The sequence below is a fragment of the Ciona robusta genome, chromosome 13 (genome assembly GCF_009617815.1).
Source record: "Ciona robusta chromosome 13, ASM961781v2".
NCBI classification, from domain to species: domain Eukaryota; kingdom Metazoa; phylum Chordata; class Ascidiacea; order Phlebobranchia; family Cionidae; genus Ciona; species Ciona robusta.
Genome location: NC_143247.1, coordinates 3,539,049 through 3,560,533, shown reverse-complemented (window position 1 = coordinate 3,560,533; position 21,485 = coordinate 3,539,049). Strand labels below are relative to the sequence as shown.

Sequence of the window (21,485 nt, the reverse complement as noted above, 5' to 3'; positions counted from 1 at the left end):
AAACCCTTTGTCAAAGTCACCACTTTCGCTCTATTTTGGACACACATAGACGGCAGTTGGACTACTCGGTGTTTATACGACTCTGATTATACCTAATTATGTATAATAACATTACCTATGTTACTTTATATTGACATATATACATTGCTTGTATATACAGTGAAATACTCGGAAGAATCTAATTACATATACAGAACACGCTCCTAGAAACCTACACCTGAAACAACAACACACATATATATAGTGTGACTGTACATTACTCCATTGCTTGAATACGTGTACAGTTTAACACAGCATCCAGGTATGTCACCCAGTCATGGTACAAAACGCAGGGAATTGTGATACAAACATAGCATAGTGTTTACACTGCAGTGCATTTTAATAATTAGTGTGCTTGCAAAAAAGTTTCGAATTTTGACAGAATTATACTTGCTCTTTGAAAAATCATTTTTTGATGTCACTATAGGGCAATTATGATTTCACGATGTGTTTTGTTACGGGAAAATAGATTTACAGAGCAATAGAGTTGTTTTAACATTTAAGGCAAGCACTTTTTAAACAAGTCTCGAAATAACAAAGGTATATAGCGAATTCAGTTTCAATTTTGAATAACACAATAAAGTATATGGCAGAGTAATAGTTGGGTATATATGTGCACTTTTGGGCGTACATGTGCATTATGTTACACAGACAAGCAGTAGAAAACATAATTTTGCTGGTGTTTAAAAAAGCAGACAAATGAGTTGAAATAGGTAAATTAAATTTTGTTGGGTCAATTATGTAAATTGCCAAATAAAAGCAAAGGCAGAATAAACCTAAAGCTCAGTAACAACATAACTTGTACCAATTAAGCAGCTCACCCACATAGACACATGTATAAGGCAATAATAATACATAATAACCAGGGGCGTACCCAGGGATTTACAAAGGGGGGGGGGGTACAAATCTAATTTGGAACAATTTTTTACACATCGCACAAAAACCAAATGTGCAGGTAATGAAGCTTGTTTATTTCATGTCTTATTTTTCTAAAAAGGGGAGACTAGACCCCCTTCCAACACCCCCTGAATACGCTACTGAAAACTAACAGCAAGGGCCCTTAAGTCACCAAAATCAAACAAACTTTTAACACAGTATACTTTCAAAAGTTTCAGCGGTTTTTAACTGGAAACACTAATTTTAGCAGTTTCTCAATTGGAAACACTGATTTGGCAACACTAGTGAGGGCGAGCACCCTCAACAGCCTGGTACGACAATCGCCGTTCCGGCACGAAGTCTCCTCCCCCATTTACATGGTCACCGTTTTTGACATGTCCGTTGGCCTGATGTCCATTGGCCTGGTGACCATTGGCACGTTTTATTATGCCTCCGTTCAGTATATCTCGAATGTGTTGAACTATCAAGTTGATGGCAACTAGAAAGTAAAACATAATTAATTAAACGCTTCGGAACTTTATTTGCCAGAAGGGTCAAAAACAAGTATAAATATATAATTAATTACGTGATTGCCCGATATATGTATGTGCCTGTGCATATCAGCAGCAACAGTATATAATTAAGACTTCAGATAAATGGTATTTGTCATTCTATTGTATATGGTAAGGACCAACGTGGTGAGTGCTACAGTGCAATGAAACCCTACAGCAGCATCAGTTAGTGGCACGGCTACTAGCAGATGCCCGGTTTCATTTCAACCGTTCAATTAAATAAAACTAAAATTATATATGGTACACTTTTTAGTTTTCAAATGTTTCAGTTAAAAACTAAAACATCTCCAGTAATGTTGAAAATGAAATTTTTCACCAAATTAAAATTTGCCACCCCTTAAACAATCCCAATATTATGATGAGTCATCTTACCCAAGTTTTCAGCTCCCCTAGGAATGATGACATCAGCATATTTCTTTGACTGAAAAAAACAAACAATAATTTGTTAAAAAACAGATATGTATACACAAAGTGCGCTCACTAATAAAACATAAATATAGAACAGAAAATTGCGGATTATTATAAATTTTCTACTCTATATGGGTGAGATCCAACATCAAGGGATATGAGACTTTAGTATGCAGACACCTAACTAGAAATAGAACAATTCGCAAGCAACTATTTGTTGTATAATAGTATATAGTACATGGGTGGGGCTAGAGCACAAACATATTACGACGCAAGCGTCTAACCACTGAACCACGCTATCAGACGTGTGGTTTCAGAGCAAAGATAGTTTTATGTTAAGCAACAACAAACACCTCATATATATACCGGTACCTTTTAAGATTTAATCGTGTTTTACATTTTTTTTGCAAAATATTTATTTAGTTGCTGTAAGGCATATAATGTGCAATAGAGCTCTGGCAATTGATTAATTTGTGGGATATACCCTGAGTAAAACGGCCTGTAATATATATATTTATGTTTAAGTTAAAGTTAAATGAGGTCGTTGCAACTTGCTTATAGTTAGGAATTATTTACAACCGTAATTATGACCCAATTGGCAATTGTCTTCAGCCTATAATGTCACAATGACCATATAAAAGCAATTGTGATGCAATAAACACTAGAAAGATTAATTAAAGATAAGTATTTACAGTGCAAGTTTGACTGTACAGAGCTTTCAATGTTTGTTAAATAAATACAAAGGTTTGATTAGTGTCTCAAGTGTCTTGTCCCACCTTTAGCAAACAATATTGAGTTATTAGTATTCACAAAACAACCGCTTTCAAATATAACTGTTGCTGTCAGGCATGCTATGAGTCCTACACGTTTACTAATAGGTTAAATTCACCATGACAAAGGCGACCTTATTATGACATTTTAAACCGTCAGTTTGCAAAATAATTATTTGCCAAAAAGCTCCTTATAAAAGTACATGATGTTTGATTCAAGGTTGGTAAAGGTATATTTGCTGTTAGGCATATTATGTACAATAGAGCTGTGGCAATTGATTCATTTGCGGGATATACCAGATGCAATACCGTCGGTTTGCAAAATAACTAATTGCAGAAAAACCTGCACATAAAAGTATTTTCCATTGCCACAAATACATTTAGTATAAAATGTTTGATTTAAAGTAATAATACTGTTAGTTTTGCTGTTAGGCATATTATGTACAATAGAGCTCTGGCAATCGATTAATTTGCGGGATATACCCTGATAAAAGCGGCATGTATTAGACGATTAAACGTCGGCGAGAAAATAATAAATTAGCTGAAAAACCTCAAGCAGACACATTGTTTGAAGTATGATTAATGCTCTACCTGGAAACGCAGATATAATCACAGTGATTAATTGAATATGGGCGCAACTAGCTGTAATCATAGTCAGGTCTAAATGTCAGATCCCTGGTTTACCACACAGTAAGACTAACCAATATACAGGGTGTTCCATGGTCAGGTTGCATGTATAGTTTTGGAAAATACCACAAACTTGTTAATACAGATTTTAAACAAATTGAACATCTGTTATGAATTAATATAAATATAAAATTAATGTTCTAATCTAATATTGGGGTAACAATTGTTGTTCTATATGTTTATATTAATATGAGAATCACTTATATAACCAATACACAGTGGGATTTCTTTACTAATGTCTTTTCTCATTACCACAATTACAAGCAGTTTATGATGTATATACACGCCTGCTGTTCCAGTTAAACCGGTTTACGATACACAGCACATAATTGACTCTATGATGTCATAAGCAAACAATAGGGCATTGGGAATTCACAGAACAGCCAAGATAACTATACAAATAAACCAAAACCTGTTTACCACTAGTATTTAGCTTAAAGTTTATTATAACTTTTAGCTTAAAACTCTTAGCTAAAAACCCAATCAAACTTATAACATGAAAAAACTGCACCGGAAATATTGCAAATATGTCTAATTCGCAGAGAAAATATAACAACAATGTCTATTTTAAACCCAGCTTGGGCTTAGTTGCTGGCATTGTAGTAATGGAAAAGTGTTAAAACCTTGGAAATCTAAATAATAAGACGCTCAGGCATGATTTTTTGAGTTCGGACTTCACTCTGTACATCCTTGTTAAAATACAATGCCAATGAATTACCACTGTATTTTACTTTATACGTGACATATTCTACAGGAAGCAATGAATTCTGCAAATCCTTTGCCGAGGGCAAGTCACAGACTTGGCCATATGAATATGCCGCAGTAATTGGTAATTGCCATCAACAACTACTGTATAAGTTGTTTTAGCTCTAAGACACAAAAACAATGGCATGCCAAGGATGTCTTTTTTTGAATTGGCTAGTACTACAACTAGCCATTGTTAACCATACTTGAAAGTAGCATAGTAATGGCTTGCAGGAGGTAGCTATGTAAATTCAAATTGAAGAACACAAGTAATCAACATCATATTAATCTAGACATGATTTTAACATATATAGCCTATTATTCTATTCTGCATGGGTGAGGACCAACTGTGAAGCAAGCAATGGGACCTGAGATTTAAGCCAGAGTTGTCCCATTACCACAACATTGTATATGCATTCTATTCTATATGGGTGAGGTCCTACAGTGAGGCAAGGGAGCTGGGATTTAGGACAGAGTTGGCCCATTAACCTAACACCTATGGATTTACAGCAAAGTGAGCAGCTTATACTTACTGGTAAACAGAATTCTTCAAATGCAGGTTTAACAAAGGTTGTGTATTGTTGTAACACGGATTCTAACGTTCGTCCTCGGTCTGTTATGTCTCTTAATACTGGGGAGGAATGGAAACTTTGAAAGGGTTCATAGTAACGGCATACACGCAGTGACGCTACAGTTATATCTTACATATACAAACTAGAGGATGAGTATCGCATTTTTTAATAAAAATTACAACCACTAAATTAGAAAAATTACAACCAATAAGTTAGACTATCCCTGCCACCCTTGGGACTAGTTCACGACAAAAATGCCATTTTGATTGAGCGTTATGAACTGAAAAGCTATAGCTATACTATAGGCTATTTTACACATAGGACTTATTACATTACCCAACCAATATAACTACAGAACATATGAACCATACAAGCATATTTATAACAACTATAACTAACCTCTTCTAGATAATCTAGTATCTGCATCACTATCTACAAACAGCTTCATATTAAATAATTCTCGTATTTCTTTATGATAAAACACGAGGATGCCTTCGAACAACACGACGTCACATTTGTGCAATTCCTCACAGAATTCTTTCCGTCTGGAAATGTAAATTTATACATTATTTCAAAAATGTAAAAAACTTGAAAAATATTGCTGGTGATTACTGTTACAAATACTGTGTAATATATTCAAATATTTTTGTGACAGTGTGACAACAAAACAATAACTTTAAATTGGTTGCACCACTTTTCACAAGTGTTTATATAATTTAAGTTGTATTTGACCGACACTTCAGTATTTTTGACAACTGGTTTTCAATGTGTCAACAAAACAATAACTTTAAATTGGTTGCACCACTTTTCACAAGTGTTTATATAATTTAAGTTGTATTTGACCGACACTTTAGTATTTCTGAAAGTTTAATATACGTAAAAAGTACAATACCCACACAACACATCCTACCTGGTATGTGTTTTAAAATCATAATCAGGTATTTTTATCGTTCTTCCATTTGCGATATCTAGGATTGTTGCTTTCATGAGTTTTGTATCGAAGGCATCTGGAATAACAAGATTATGAGCCAATAATACAACGTGTTGTGCAACGATAATATATTGATTTTGCTCATATAGACGTTACTTTGCTGGAAAACATTTAAAGTGGTGCAGTGTACGTTATTTGTTGTTTTGTTTGTAAAATTATTTGATAAAAATACTGCAGTGTCGGTTAAATACAACGTAACTTATATAAACACCTGTGTAAAGTGGTGCAACCAATTCAAAGTTACTGTTTTGTTGTTTTGTTTGTAAAACTAGCTGTTAAAAATACAAAAGTGTTGGTCAAATACAACTTAAATTATATAAACACCTGTGAAAAATGGTGCAACCAATTCAAAGTTATTGTTTTGTTGACACTTTGTAAAATTAGCTGTTAAAAATACTAAAGTGTTGGTCAAATACAACTTAAATTATATAAACACCTGTGAAAAATGGTGCAACCAATTCAAGGTTATAGTTTTGTTGACACGTTGTAAAATTAGCTAACAAAAGTACTGAAGTGTCGGTCAAATACAACCTAACTAATATAAACACCAAATTACACTCAACTCACCTGGGTGGTCAAAGTTATACTGGCAATTATTTGCAAGTCTTATTTCTTCTGCATTTAAACTTTTATAGAAGTTGTCTTGGCTTATAATTGCCACCTTTCGTGCCCCGTTTACGGCTGAACTTTCTCCCAGTAGCTCAATGATCTTCTGGCATACTGAGGTCTGTAATGTATGGTAGGTTAGCTCATGCTCCCTGTCAACTTATAACATGGGTGTCTTCTTATACACCAGACACACATGGTGTATTCATACACCTCGTGCTCATTGTCAAGTTATAACATGGGTGTTTTCTTATACAACAGACATACATGGTGTATTCAATCATGCTTACTGTCGGAAAAATATATATATACCATACATGTTGGAATAAAGGAATACGGTGTTTTCTTACAACATATCGATTGTTTAGCGAGTAGAACGAACTTCTTTGTTATGTTAACAAACTCATTGTACAATAACAAACGTAGTATGTTACGTCAACATATTAACAAAGAATTAGAAAACATCGCGAGGCCGCGCATGTACTATGTTGATAGTGACATATTAAACGTGACAACAAACACGACGTGTTAGATATTGTGACGTCACACTCCAATGTTATTTTTGGCTGTGACGTCATATCACATTACGTCAAACTATTTGACAACGTGACGTCATTAATACGTCATACATACCTTCCCTGATGACGTACCACCAGACACACCAATTATAAAGGGCCTTTCTCGGTTTGTTTCTGAGCCTGGCATAATTGCTGCGCATTTACAACCGACAGACATTATAGTAAAGTTTTGCACGGGCAGGCATCGTGGTGCCTCGTGTCAGTGCTTCCCAAATCTATATTATGAAATGAAAACAGATCCTGAAGTTTGCTGTTGCGCAACACTGGAAATTAAATGCAAAATTAGATTGTTTTTAACCATTTATTGCAATTTTAACCAACAGCAATACATTATTAATCTATTTTTTACACCTAACGGTAAATTTATTCAATTTTTAGTTATGTAAGCAAAAAAAAAAATATTTTTTGTATTAATAATGTTATTTTAAAGTTAAGCGGCTATTATTTCGTATGCATTAATTTCAAATTCTATTTTAAACCAGCATTTTCTTACATTTAAATATTAATATATAATTGGCTTGGCAGTTATAACTTTTAAGTGCCAACAAGCACTAACAGAACATTCGTGAACCATAAAATCCCCTAACATAATACTTAACGTGTAGATTTTAAATTGGAAGCGTGTATAATAAAATTGAACGCAAAACTGCCTAAAATGTAAGGTTTTAAGTACGAAAATAGTGTATTTAGCTGCCTATTTTAATCAGTATTATTTTTTTGTCGTTTTTTTAATGTTTTGACCTGTAAGCGCGTTTTAACGACTTTCATTTTGAATGTATACCTGTCTCTTTGTTTTAACTACACAAATACACGTTATTATCATTGTTTTGGTGCAGTTACAGTTATTTTAGGAAAGGTATTACCGTAATTTCAAAATGAGTAACAACAGTGGTGGAGTAAAACGCCTGGAAGAAAAATTGCGGCTGAGTATTGAACGTAACGATTTATACGAAGCGCACCAATTGTACAACACGCTATTCTATCGCTATTCTGCAAAGAACAAGCACGATCTTGCTAGGAACTTACTATATAAAGGGGCATTGCATTTATTTGAGCATGAAGAGACTGGCAGTGCTGCACATTTATGTTTATTATATCTGGAATCACTGGAAAATAACGTGCACGAAGTGACCACAAACCTTGCTGAAATTCTCGGCAAAATGCACCATAAATTGCCTAAAGAGATTCCGGAACTGGAAACATTTGAAAATAGAGCTATTACTTGGTCTGCAGGGTGTACAGGGATGCCTAGGTTTGGCAGCAAAGATTTAAGGTTCAAATTTGCTATGAATTATTGGGAGGAGAAAATGTTTCGTGATTCAAGACAACATTTTCTATATTCTGACGACGGGCAAAAGTTTGGCGAAATGTTGAAAGAGTTTGTAATTCTTTGTGGGCGACCTGAAGAAATTGACCTCTTCTTGACACAAGCGGTGTTACAACTCCTGTGTATTAAATGTGAAAAAGCAGCAGAAGATACGTTTAATACTTACACTAAAATAATCTCCAAAATATCCCCTGGTCCACCTTATAATTACCCCATCATAAACTTTCTCTTTTTTCTCTTGCGCGCTGTAAAAGAAAGAAGGCTGATTCTCTTCACTATTTTATGTGACAACTATCAACCGTCATTAAAAAAGGACGCCTCCTTTTTAAAATACTTGGAAAAAATCGGCGAGATATATTTCGATGTTCCTGCAGTGCAGTCCAAGCCTGGATTTTTTGAAAATTTAATGCAGAACTTATTTGTGAATGATGATAGTGATGTCACAGAGGGTAGTAAAGGTCAAGGGTCAAATATGTTGGTTGAAGATTTGGATTAATATTTATAATTGCTGATTATTTTGCTGTTGTTGCTGCCACATATAACATAATACATAGCAATAAAGCAAATATGTAAATAGATTTTCTGGTAAAAAATGTTAGTTTTACTATATTATTTCATTTGGCATTCAGGGAGACATCATTAAGGTCTGTCGTTAAGTGTCTTGACCAAGGCTTGTCGCTTTTACTACTATGGGTGCGTAACCTTAGACAAGACATTTACCGGCAAATCCTAACAATGTCTCGTCATATAGAAGAGAAAATATTGGTGTAATAAAATTATCTTTTTCACCAGAAGGGCTATTTACAAATATAATTCATTGGCTTGCTAATTTTGAAACAAAAAACTTAATTATGACGCGGATAAACCCAGCTTTCTATTATTTTTGTAGCTATTTTTGTTGGTAGCCTACATTTTTTTTGTTTCTTTAATTTGGTGTATGTATATGTTTAATGAAAAGTTTACATAAAAGAAACGATACCAATAAAACAAAATAAAAAAGTGATTTTCAATTCAAGTAATTTAAATTCTAAATGTACCTGAATAAATATAAGAGTAAAATATTTTAAATCTAACTCATATTACAAGCAAATAATCTGTTTATTTTCTTAGCAAATTTTAAAACATCTGCAAAAAACATGCTTTACATTTGTGCTTATTAATTATTTTAACAAATACCAAAAAAACAACTGTTTTTTTATTCAAATAAACAACTTTTAAGCTTGTTTTATGAGTTTGGGATTAAATATCTGGCATTTTTATTTATTCAAAGATTAACCAATTGTCCCATATATAAAACTTTTCATAATTTGTTGAATGTTTTGTTTGCTTGTTTAAATTTGAAATCCTAATTTCTAAAACCATTCATTTTTTCATGAACTTTACGTTTGTTATATAGTAGGTTGGGGTAAGATGGTCCATGTTTCGTTCTATGTTATCACAAAGAACATTCAAAGAATTATAAAACCGTATCTTCACGACTCCCACCGTTGTTAATTGTTTAAAACACGATTATAAAATATGGGAAGTTAAGTGCCATGTTATCCGTCTTACCTCACGGTACTGCTATACATAACATTGTATGTTGGATAATTTTCAATATTTATTCTGTTGTAGAAAGTTTAGGAAATGTTGGGGGACAGTTTGTTGATTGTTTTTATTTCTATTGTGACAGCTCTGCTAGCTGAAGGTAATTATATTTAATATTTCTATGTTTAAATTGGCAGGTTTAATAATGTTGATCGCAATGTAAAAGACCTTAACAGCGTAACAAAAAAGCACTGATAATGTCCTTAAGCAAGACACTTAACGCCAATTGCTCCAACCCAGTGGTCACTAATGGGTTGTAATGGGTCAACTTTGGCATGCTATGCATCGCTGTACGATCTCACCCATATAGAGTAGAATTACATTGTCCATATATGATAACTTCATACAGTTATAACCCATATTCCACTCAGGTTTAACATGGCTTATGGTTTATCGAACCGAAAAGTTCAAGAAACTAAAAAGTGAAGTGGATAAACAAAGTAAAAAAGGTAATTAAAACAAAGCAACGTTTAGAATTTGTTACAAAAAGCACCCAGTTTTAACATAGTTACTTAGGATTTACACGTCACATAACATAACTATATTTTACACGTATAACATCACGGTATGAAATAAAACATACCATAAAATATGCAATAGGAGTGACATCTTATGATTTTTTTTAATACTCTAGTTTTTTACACATGCCTATGTCCCCTAACATATTATGACATCACATAACCTAGTATGACATCACATAACATATTATGACATCACCACAGTTGAAAAACGTAAAGAACTCTTGGGTGAGTCGGTCAACAAAAACCAGAAACGACGTTTGGAACTTGAAGAAGAGAAATTAAAAAGTAACAACCGCGATTTATCGGCAGTGCGCATGAAGTCAATGTTCGCTATCGGGTTTTGTTTCACTGCGTTGCTTGGAACACTGAGCTCTGTGTAGGTTTATTTATATTGTGTTTGTATAGGTTGAGGTGGATAAATGCCCTAAGTTCTGTGTAGGTTATGTCTGTTTTCGTATTTTGTGTAATAAAAATTGTGGAATAAAACTTACTATATATATGATGTTTATATTTATTTTAGTTGTCTGGCGCTGTGGCTTAGTAGTTAAGCGCTTGTATTGTAACCGAAAGTACCACGTCCGATACTGATAGACATATGTGTCCTTGGGCAAGACGCTTCTGATCACTGTTTCAACCCAGTGGTCACTAATGGGTTGTAGCACCTTGTGGTTGGAAAAATATTTCGTTTGCGCAGTGAATGTTGCGTCTATTAAAGGGAGATAAAATAAATAAATGAATGTAACTTTAAAATCTATTGTTTTTAACGATATAAATATGTTTTTACAGGTTCGAAGGTAGAATTGTTGCAAAGTTACCGTTTGTACCGCTTGGTTTATTACAAGGTTTATCACACAGAGGTTTGATGGGGAATGATTATACAGATTGTTCATTCATTTTCCTTTATATATTATGCACAATGTCAATTAGACAGGTAAAGTATAAGTGCTGTAAAAGTACAATTTATTGTGTTTGCATTGTAAAATACCTAATTTTCAAATTTATTCCATATGGATGAGGTCGTATGCATGGAGTTTAGGTCGTAGTTGGCCCATTACTACAACACCCAGGGTGATACAATTCATTATTAAAAAAAACAATAAGGGTAAAAGCAATTTTCGATAAGTGTCTTGCCCAAAGACACATACAATCATAATGGTATTGAGCATTGAACCCGGTATTATTCGGTTACTATGCAAACACCTAACCACTATGCCATGGTGCCATGTTGCTGGGCAATAAATGTACAACCCATTAGTCAACACCTGAGTTGGAGTAATGTTGTTTTGCTCAAGGACGCACATCCACAAATTGCTGCTACAATGGTATTAATACAGAGCATCAAACACCTAACCACTAACCAACAGTTCATGTATTCTGACCATTAATACATTACACCAGTACTGTACCATTTGCCAACATTATGGGTTTATGTATTCTAACCACTGAACTGATACAACCTTTACTTTTTATCTTAGAATATTCAGAAACTCCTTGGATTTGCTCCGTCACGAGCTGCAGCCAAACACGGGGGTGGAGGGTTATTTCAACCACCACAAACCACCAAGTAACAAGTTATTACCAACCACTAAGGTTGTATTGAATTATGACTGGGATTTGGTGCGTTTTATGCAAAAATCGTAGTTCTGATGAAACTATAAAGTAATACAAGTTATTATATTGAATTATAACTGGAATGTCTATGTTGCAGTGGATACTGATTATTGTAGATTAAAACAAAACTGGGATATTGCAAGTTTGCAACAATGACAGTCTATTTTCATTCATTACTGGGATTTGGTGCGTTTTATGCAATAATTGTAATTCAAAACTGCTCTTTTACACCATTATATTGAATTAATAAATTCTACCCAGGAATTAGTGCATCGTTATTGCTTTTTGCACCGCTAGTCTACATTGAAATAATAATAAGAATTAGTGCTTATGGTGTAACAACTATATTCATAATCATTATACAAAGCTACTTATATGTAAGTCCATAACAAAGGGATTATTTAGGCAATATGATGTCACAATGCGACTATGTTACTAAGGTGTTGTTTGTGATGTAATAAATTTAATTCTAAAATACTTTGTTGTTCATTTTTTGTCATATATGTTGGATAATTGTTTTATGCATAGCTGATAATTTAAACAATTCTTTAGTGACCACTGGGTTGGAGAAATTGTAGTTAAATTTCTCAGGACACATATGATGTCTATATATCACTATCAGTGTTGGGCATTGAACCCGGTACCGTTTGGTTATGATGTGAATGTGCCCACTCTAACCACTAGGCTATACTTTACGGAAATGACCAACTCAGTGGCAACTAAACTGTCAGCCATACACGAAACAATCACCCACAAATTTATATATGTAACTCAAAACTCAAAAGTATAACAGCTGCAGAAGCCGGGCTAAGTAAATTTAAAGAAGTCTTGCCTAAGAACAAACAGACAACAACATAAATACTTACAAAATAATCACAAAGCCCCAATATATATTGCTACAATTATCCACAAAACGAAATACAGCAGTCAGCATATGCATCCCAACATAAAAACACCATTTCAGCTAACACCATAAAAAATAAAATATTTAGAAATAATATCATCACTACTCTACCGGCACTAAATAAAACATGAAAGTAAAACACAAATAAGTCCAAAACTCCCATTACCAAATTAACTTGTATACAGTAGGGTGGGGAAAGAAGGGAAAACGTTAGAACATAATACCCAAATATCCTGACCGTGTTTTAAACAATAAGCACTGGTCTATAGGAGTCGTGGGGATACGGTTTTATAATTCTTTGAATGTTCTTTGTTTACTACCAAATAGGGAAAAAAAATATAATGAAAAAGTGTCCCATCTTCCCCCACCCTACCGTATAAATAAACAACAGAGGTAGAATGTTGACCTGGGGGTGTATATGGGATTTAAGATATACACAAATTTTGACCTATATATGGAGTATAACATATGCCATTTGTTACATACATCATGCTATAGCATGCTGCATCAATACATTTACATGAGATAATGATTAAGCTATGATAGATATGTTAAAAATAAACATTTTGCTAAGTACAGTCAAACTCGGTAACAATAAAAACTAATTTACAGTTCTGCACAACAAAAACCCATTTACAGTTCTGTGCAACAAAAACCTATTAATAGTGTTGCGCAACTAAAAATTATTTACAGTGTTGCCAGATCTAAACCTAAGTCAACACCTATAAATGATCCTCACCAGAAACATAATATATATTGCATATTAGGCAGCTTTTATAAAAATTGCATAGGAAAAATTCCCCAACCAAATTTGAAATTGGAAGGTGTAAACGATGGGCGACAATTGCCATATTTTTGGAAGAGATTCTGTCAAAAAATAAAGAAAAATATGGACTTTGTAAATAATAATGTTATTATTAAAACATTATTAAGCCCATATAGAATAGAATATACAATGTTGGGGTAATGGGTCAACTCTGGTCTAAACCCCAGGTCCCATGGCATGCCTCACTGTAGAACCTCACCCATATAGAATAGACTGTTTACTAAACCCTACACCCCTAGTTAAACCTGCCTTTAAAAACAGATATCTTGTTCTTACCTCATATTATATTGGTTTCCAGCAATGGTTGATTGCTTATAAACCTATTGAATGAGAAAGGAGAAATATCAATGTCTGTTTCACCTTTTACTATAAGATCTGCAAGTGCTTTAGTTGCTCCATATGATTGCTGTAAGCCATGGCCACTGTAGAGGTATAGAGTTAGGTGTTTGATGGTAATATATGTGTGTGTGTGGGTTTGTATGGTAGCTACATTGTGTATACCTATGTACTTTTATATATATATATATATATATATAAGAAGATCTGTATATGAAAGAAACTTTCCTTGTGTGGTGGAAAACGACTGTCGTTATAACACAGGTGTTCTGTTTCATACACCTTGTGCCTGCTTACCACGTATGTAACTTATTTATCCTCGCGTGGCGTTGCAGCAACAGTCGTTATAACACGGGTGTTGGGTTTCATACACCTCGTTCCCGCTCAGGAGTTACCATGTATGTAACTTATTTATCCTCGCATTGCAGGGCAACGTCAGTCTTTATAACATGAGTGTTCTGTTACATACAGTCTGGTAACAAAGTATAACACTGATAACACAGTCGCTATAACACTGGTGTACCTTGTGCCAGCTAATGAGTTACCACATATGTAACATTGTTGCTAATTATGTTATGTGAATATTATAACAACGAACTACATACCTAAAACCAGTAAGGAAGTAGAGATTTAGATGGTATGGGTGAGGTCCTATTACACCATTCTGATCGTATGTGTTATAATCATAGTAACCAGCCCATGAAGATGTCATCTGTATGTACAAGGGTTAGGTTGGTATGTAGGTTGTTAATATAGCACAAATGTCACAACATTTATTACATATATATAGTAGGGCGGGGAAGATAGGACAACTTTAGCACATAATATCCTATGTTTGACAACCATGTGTGTAACTGCATTTTAACAATGTCACCCCAGATTTTACCCTGCTGTTAGGTGTCTATACAAACATGCAGAGCCAAAGTATATTGCATTCACCACATTAATTAATGAGGTTTCCTATGTTTGACAACTATGTGTGTAACTGTATTTTAACAATGTCACCCCAGATTTTACCCTGCTGTTGGGTGTATATACAAACGAGCAGAGACAAAGTATATTGCATTCACCACATTAATCAATGAGGTTTCCTGTGTTTGACAACTATGTGTGTAACTGCATTTTAACAATGTCACCCCAGATTTTACCCTGCTGTTAGGTGTCTATACAAACAAGCAGAGCCAAAAGTATATTGCATTCACCACATTAATTAATGAGGTTTCCTGTGTTTGACAACTATGTGTGTAACTGCATTTTAACAATGTCACCCCAGATTTTACCCTGCTGTTAGGTGTCTATACAAACAAGCAGAGCCAAAAGTATATTGCATTCACCACATTAATTAATGAGGTTTCCTGTGTTTGACAACTATGTGTGTAACCGCATTTTAGCAATGTCACCCCAGATTTTACCCTGCTGTTAGGTGTCTATACAAACAAGCAGAGCCAAAGTACATTGCATTCACCACATTAATTAATGAGGTTTCCTGTGTTTGACAACTATGTATGTAACTGCATTTTAACAATGTTACCCCAGATTTTACCCTGCTGTTAGGTGTTTATACAAACAAGCAGAGCCAAAGTATATTGCATTCACCACATTAATTAATGAGGTTCCCTATGTTTGACAACTATTAGTGTAACTGTATTCTAACAATGTCACCCCAGATTTTACCCTGCTGTTAGGTGTCTATACAAACAAGCAGAGACAAAGTATATTGCATTCACCACATTAATTAATGAGGTTTCCTGTGTTTGACAACTATGTGTGTAACTGCATTGTAACAATGTCACCCCAGATTTTACCCTGCTGTTAGGTGTCTATACAAACAAGCAGAGACAAAGTATATTGCATTCACCACATTAATTAATGAGGTTTCCTATGTTTGACAACTATGTGTGTAACTGCATTGTAACAATGTCACCCCAGATTTTACCCTGCTGTTAGGTGTCTATACAAACAAGCAGAACCAGAGTATATTGCATTCGCCAGGCATACTACTCTTGTGTTACATAACGTACCACAATCTCCATAAACACATTACTTTAAGTTTTCATTATATGTTTTGGCACCCTAGCTTTAATCCTAATTTTTTTTTTACATTGCTGTTACCATAACCCCATCTTACCTTGAGTTTTTCAAAGGCAGGAATCCTATGAGCCAACCTCGGCCAAACTTCTTCATCAAAGAAATTACAATCAACGTCCAGGTTAGTGATGTCAGGTTCATTTTCCTAGGGAAATATATTAGGTGTTAAACATTATGAATATTGGATTAGGTTATACAAAAGTAAACATAGGGTTTATACAATAATTGGCCACAAAGTTACATAGGTGGTAACTCTAAGCTGGCACGATGTGTATAAAACAGATAACCCATGTTATAACGACTGTCGTTTCCCACCACACGAGGAAAAAGTTTCTTTCATATACAGATCTTCTTATATATATATATATAAGAACATAGGTATACATAATGTAGTTACCATACAAACCCACACACACACATATATATATATTATACACATATATATAGCTCCCACACAAACCACACACACATATATATATATATATATATAATGTAGCTCCCATACAAACCCACACGTATATATATATACACAATGTTGCCAGTACACACCCACCTCAGTAGGCGACATCCCACAAATATATTTCCCCCCGAATCCGTCTCTCCTAGCATAAGCTCCCGATGGATCAACCAGGAAAGGGAAGTCAAACATTGGGGCATCAGGGCAGTGGACGACGTATACGTAACGCTTACGACGCTCGACTGGTAACTGGGAAGGTATATTGTGAAAAGTGGTTAGTACAAAAAATATTAGACTTATTTCTGTTGTAATATTTTGTGTGAATCTGACCCTGATCTGGTGCTCAGAGTAGAACGATTCTTGTGTAAAACTATTTGAATAACAGACCAATGATGCCATTTTAGACGAAATATATACATTTTATTCAACAATTGGTTGGACTTGATTTTTGTCTGTTACTATTCGGCAAGACTATTTATGTGTAAAGAAATACAGTAAGGATCTGGTGCCACACAAAAAAACAGACAAAAATCAAGTTCAACATTTGTACAATAAAATATATATATTTCACTTTAATGAGATGATCAGTCTCTTATTTAAGCAAAATCTAAAATAGCCATGCGCCTGTTTGTACTCTAATAAAAACTTGGCCTTTAACACTAATTACCACACCCTAAAAACACTTTAATTTATTACTACAGGTCTTTATTACTACAGAAAATTTGAGGGGGTTGTCCTACCCACCCTGCCATCCCAGGTTTGTTGCCTATATACCCCCCACCCACCTCATATTCAAGGTACTTCCCATCTTCTGGACTTCCCTCACCTACCCCAGCCAATCTAGCAACTTCACCGGACATAGCACCACAACATATAACAGTCGTTCCACTTTTAACAAAGATCGGTTTCTCGTGCTCGGGCATTTTTATCTGAAAAGAAAGTTTTGTTATATTTTAAACAAGTACAGAAGTACTTATATATTTTATTTTATATGGGTGAGGGCCCATAGAGTGGCGCGCCATGGGTCCTAAGATTTAGGCCAGGATTGGACCATTATCTAATGTCCAAGGTATTATCACATGGTCCACACCAGATTTTGGAGCCTGTTGCTTTCTGAAGGTACCAATTTATCCTTGTTTATATAAATTCTTTGATAGTGTGTAGGTATGATGGGGCATTAGATTGCTAATTTTGTATATATGAGCTTAATTTACATTCCAACCTATACCTCAACCAGCTTTATTCTATGATATTACAGTAACATTTTCTTCTAGAAGCAAAATTAAACATTAAAATTAAGGTATAAAACACAACAACACTTACATACACCCCTGCAACACAGCAACACTTACACACACCCCTGCAACACAGCAACACTTACATACACCCCTGCAACACAGCAACACTTACATACACCCCTGCAACACAGCAACACTTACATAGACCCCTTCTATCTTCTCATCCTGTATAACCTCTTTACCATCAGCCATCACAACAATATTGGGCAAGTAAGCAGGGTCACTTCTTATGTTCTTGAAACCGACTACCTTGCCTTTAACATTGTGGATGTTTAGGGTTGGATTCTTTGCCTAAATATAATGGGTGTTATATAAGCGTGGGGTAGTTTAACTCTGGGTAAATAAGACCTGGGTGGAGTACTATTACCCCAACACCCAGGGCGCTATTATGTAGACTCCACTGAGGCAGTTTATAGACACTCAATAATAGAGATTCTATTCTATAAGGGTGAGGTCTTCAGTGAGACACACCTGGGGCATGGGATGTAGGTATACTACCCCAACACCCAGGGATTTAGTCCAAAATTGGTCCCTTACCCCAATTAGACCCAATTAAAACACACTATAGGTCTCAGGTGTGCCTCAGATTTAGACCCCACTAATATAGTATACATACCTACAATGATATACAGTGGACATAATAGACAGGAATTTAGGCCAAGTATCAAGGTAAGCATTTAGGTCATAGTTGATCCATTACCCCAACACTTTAGGCCGCATATAGACAGTATATAAACCCTCAACCTAAATAATATATATATATATACCAGGCCTCAATAACAGGCACCTACCTTGAAACTGTTAACATACATCATGGGATCAAACCAGCCCTCGTTCTCCAAGCCATAAGTGGCAAGCTCAATTCCTTCTACATTGATCCATGGGAATGTTTCCTTGAGGTGGTCTTGTGTGAATAACATGATCTTTGCACCAGTTTCACTGCGGGAGGGTGGATATATTTATATAAAGTATAACATTTAATCGTTGGTGTACTTGTTTTAATTTGACTAAAATCTGGGGTAACATTGTTAAAACGCAGTAACACACATAGTTGTCAAACATAGGGAACCTCATTGATTAATGTGGTGAATGCAATATACTTTGGCTCTGTTTGTTTGTATAGACACCTAACAACAGGGTTAAGCTGTTTTAGCTTTTAACATGAGTTATAAAACACATGATAAGATGTGGCTGTCACTGTCAGGGTAATGGCCAAGTTCTAACCAAAATCAGAGTTTATTAAAAAGAATAGAACCATAATGGCCCTTAAACCCAAAGGTGTTTATACTTTCTATATATTTAAAGGCCTAACCAAGTAAAAGATAACTTACACTTGTGTTTGATAATTCTTCATCAGCCTTGATGCCCCTGATTGTGTTGCCATGGTTAAGTAACCTTGTGGGTTGTATTGGGCATCGGGGTCCTGGTTATCCACTGTACTCAGATGCTGTAAATGTAAGGTTATTTATTATAGCTGTATATTAATGGGGATTGTGTAGCAAAAGCATTGGTACATTTATACAGAGTTGTAAGTTAAAATTAGGGTGATAACTTTTAATAAAATAAACATCCAATATATAGTAGTGGGGGAAGATGGGACACCTTTAACACATAATATCTAAATATCCTGATCGTGTTTTAAACAATTATAAACGGTCAATGGGAGTCGTGGGCGTATAGTTTCATAATTTCTTGAATGTTTTTTGTTTACTACTAAACGGGCTGAGAAAATAGAGTTAAAAGATGTCCCGTCTTCCACCACCCTACTGTATAATTGCTTGAACCCTGCTGTTAGGTGTCAAGGAAGTAGTCAAGCTGATCTTTGCCTACCAAACACCCCAATGTCATACCTATGATCTTTAGCACAACATGTAGCATAATATACAAGACATACGCAGGTAATATACAAGACAAACTTGCCACTTTGATATCCCTTATAAACTCAGCAGTGAGCATGGATAGTTGAATATTAGCAGGGTTTGAGAACTGAGTTCGGATTCCACCAGCTGATAACGCTGTGGAGGATTCAAGCAACTGAAAGAAAAGGAAATAAATAAATGGTATTTTACATTGCTGTGTTTTTTAAGATTATTGAATAGCCTACAGTCCTTGACAGAAGATCTAGGAATTTAGACCAAAGTTTGCCCTTTATCCGACACCCAGGGTGCTACAACTCATTAGTGACAACTTGACTAAAGCAATGATTGTTATGTTTTATGTGTATTGACCAAAGACACATACACTGTGAACAATGTCAATACTATCAGTATTAGGTATTGAACCCGGTATCCTTCAGTTCTGATACAAACGAACGACTAACCATTAACCCATAGTAGCAGCAACCATGGATAAGTAACTCAAGTAATATATATATGTTAATTGATAATTCCAGGCCAGTTATCTTTCAGTCCTGAAACAAGCCTAACCACTAGGGCCTAGGCCAAAGCTCTAGATGGTTATTCAGGCCTGCCACACTGCGGACACTCACCTATAAAGAAAAATATATGACACAATAATAATCATTATTACATCACTTACACTAGGGTCTTGCTCCACAACAACTATTTTACATCCATAATGTTTTGAAGCTTTAAGCACGGTTGTTGTTTCCATTGCTTTCCATATATTAAACGCAAGGGCTTGACCCATAATGCCACCACCAAGTATTAAGTAGTCAGCTTCATTGCCTGTAATATAGAAGTAAAGTTAGGAATATATACATAGGGCACAAACAGTTGAACAAATAACCGTTACCCCTCTATGCAACATTACATGGAATTAAAGTTAGGGGTAATGAATAAACGGTTTAACAAGTATATCCTTCCATAGAATAATTAATGGTAGTTTACCATGGCAGAGAGGTTTTGCAAATTAAAAGTTAAAATAACATAAATCTTATAAGCTGCACCACAAAAGGACAGTTGTTATAACACAGGTTCTGTTTCATACACCTGGTTCCTGCTTACAAGTTACCACGTATGTAACTTTGTGGTTGGTTATTTTTATGTACAGTTGACAATTTAAACAGTTTATTAGGGACCACTAAGTTAAAGAATACGCCCAAAATGGTAGCAGCAACAAGCCTTGAAACTATAACCTCTAGGTTACAGTTTTGAAGGCAGATTTGCTAAGTTGAAATCATATTTACCAGGACATACAATAGGGCCATCCCTCATGTCTGGATCGGGTCTATGCATACTGTACACCTCATGATCTTGAAACTGAGATATTGTTGCTAGTTCTTTGTAAGTACGAGATATTTGTAAATATTTTGGAGGTTTTTGTTTCAATCTTCGCAATAAAGTTGTAGAATGTTTGCATAAACAGTTTAAACGCAATGGAAGCATTTTATATTCTACTATAACCAATCCTGAAAACAATAAATGTCATTTTCTTTGCTGTGTTGTTATAGTCTTAGTAAAATTTAATTAGGTCAATGCAAAATGAGAGACCAACAAAGTAAGTAAAACGTAGAGCCGTATATGGTATATTTATTGTGAAGCAATTACAGTTAGGAATTTGTGTTGGAAATTAATTTTGTGTTAAAATTTCGGGTGTTAGTGAAGAGTCTTCCCCCCAACCTTATTTGCTAACTACTAACCCCTAACCGCTATAACCACTAACTACTAACCACTAAATCCCTAACCATCAACACGACAACACCTAACCCCCTAGCCTAGGGGTTAG

At 34.9% G+C, this 21,485-nt stretch overlaps 4 protein-coding genes across 7 annotated transcripts; 2 read left to right on the top strand and 2 right to left on the bottom strand.

Annotated features, from left to right (window-relative positions):
- Window positions 1-239: 239 nt before the first annotated feature.
- On the bottom strand, window positions 240-7,106 carry LOC149725880 (uridine-cytidine kinase 2-B-like). The gene is made up of 7 exons (XM_089891724.1): window positions 6,899-7,106; window positions 6,227-6,386; window positions 5,579-5,675; window positions 5,068-5,213; window positions 4,630-4,727; window positions 1,860-1,908; window positions 240-1,414 (listed from the first exon to the last, which is right to left on the bottom strand). The coding sequence occupies exons 1-7, from the start codon at window positions 6,998-7,000 to the stop codon at window positions 1,218-1,220; spliced, it is 849 nt and encodes a 282-aa protein (XP_089747850.1). The 5' UTR covers window positions 7,001-7,106; the 3' UTR covers window positions 240-1,217.
- Window positions 7,107-7,423: 317 nt separating this feature from the next.
- LOC149725879 (Golgi to ER traffic protein 4 homolog) lies at window positions 7,424-9,787 on the top strand. The gene has a single exon (XM_089891721.1). The coding sequence runs from the start codon at window positions 7,719-7,721 to the stop codon at window positions 8,664-8,666; it is 948 nt and encodes a 315-aa protein (XP_089747847.1). The 5' UTR covers window positions 7,424-7,718; the 3' UTR covers window positions 8,667-9,787.
- Window positions 7,916-21,190, bottom strand: LOC149725877 (FAD-dependent oxidoreductase domain-containing protein 1-like). 3 transcript variants are annotated; one of them, XM_089891704.1, is made up of 12 exons: window positions 20,947-21,190; window positions 20,337-20,485; window positions 19,719-19,832; window positions 19,130-19,245; window positions 18,590-18,737; window positions 17,940-18,089; window positions 17,286-17,429; window positions 16,597-16,749; window positions 16,084-16,188; window positions 14,561-14,667; window positions 13,896-14,041; window positions 7,916-10,984 (listed from the first exon to the last, which is right to left on the bottom strand). In XM_089891704.1, the coding sequence occupies exons 1-11, from the start codon at window positions 21,143-21,145 to the stop codon at window positions 13,897-13,899; spliced, it is 1,530 nt and encodes a 509-aa protein (XP_089747830.1). In that variant the 5' UTR covers window positions 21,146-21,190; the 3' UTR covers window positions 7,916-10,984; window position 13,896. The 3 variants fall into 3 exon arrangements, with proteins under 3 accessions (XP_089747830.1, XP_089747831.1, XP_089747829.1); XM_089891705.1 differs by having other exon boundaries at window positions 7,916-8,415; XM_089891703.1 differs by lacking the exon at window positions 7,916-10,984 and adding an exon at window positions 12,760-13,660.
- Window positions 9,718-12,366, top strand: LOC149725878 (calcium load-activated calcium channel-like). 2 transcript variants are annotated; one of them, XM_089891731.1, is made up of 5 exons: window positions 9,718-9,857; window positions 10,129-10,206; window positions 10,480-10,654; window positions 11,065-11,209; window positions 11,754-12,366. In XM_089891731.1, exons 1-5 carry the CDS (start codon window positions 9,797-9,799, stop codon window positions 11,844-11,846), a joined length of 552 nt encoding a protein of 183 aa, XP_089747857.1. In that variant the 5' UTR covers window positions 9,718-9,796; the 3' UTR covers window positions 11,847-12,366. The 2 variants fall into 2 exon arrangements, with proteins under 2 accessions (XP_089747857.1, XP_089747858.1); XM_089891732.1 differs by lacking the exon at window positions 11,065-11,209.
- Window positions 21,191-21,485: the final 295 nt, after the last annotated feature.

What these genes read in the sequence shown, in the direction of transcription:
- LOC149725877 (XM_089891704.1), bottom strand. Translation starts at nt 21,145, where the DNA reads ATGCTTCCATTGCGTTTAAACTGTTTATGCAAACATTCTACAACTTTA. An exon ending in GTGGGATGTCGCCTACTGAG is followed by an intron (nt 16,189 to 16,596) that starts GTGGGTGTGTAC and finishes ATATTTCCCTAG; the next exon opens with GAAAATGAACCTGACATCAC. An exon ending in CTGCCTTTGAAAAACTCAAG is followed by an intron (nt 14,668 to 16,083) that starts GTAAGATGGGGT and finishes TTGTACATACAG; the next exon opens with ATGACATCTTCATGGGCTGG.
- LOC149725880 (XM_089891724.1), bottom strand. Translation starts at nt 7,000, where the DNA reads ATGTCTGTCGGTTGTAAATGCGCAGCAATTATGCCAGGCTCAGAAACA. An exon ending in GTGGTACGTCATCAGGGAAG is followed by an intron (nt 6,387 to 6,898) that starts GTATGTATGACG and finishes CATACATTACAG; the next exon opens with ACCTCAGTATGCCAGAAGAT. An exon ending in TACTAGATTATCTAGAAGAG is followed by an intron (nt 4,728 to 5,067) that starts GTTAGTTATAGT and finishes ATTCCTCCCCAG; the next exon opens with TATTAAGAGACATAACAGAC.
- LOC149725878 (XM_089891731.1), top strand. Translation starts at nt 9,797, where the DNA reads ATGTTGGGGGACAGTTTGTTGATTGTTTTTATTTCTATTGTGACAGCT. An exon ending in GACAGCTCTGCTAGCTGAAG is followed by an intron (nt 9,858 to 10,128) that starts GTAATTATATTT and finishes TATTCCACTCAG; the next exon opens with GTTTAACATGGCTTATGGTT. An exon ending in GGATAAACAAAGTAAAAAAG is followed by an intron (nt 10,207 to 10,479) that starts GTAATTAAAACA and finishes ACATCACCACAG; the next exon opens with TTGAAAAACGTAAAGAACTC.
- LOC149725879 (XM_089891721.1), top strand. Translation starts at nt 7,719, where the DNA reads ATGAGTAACAACAGTGGTGGAGTAAAACGCCTGGAAGAAAAATTGCGG.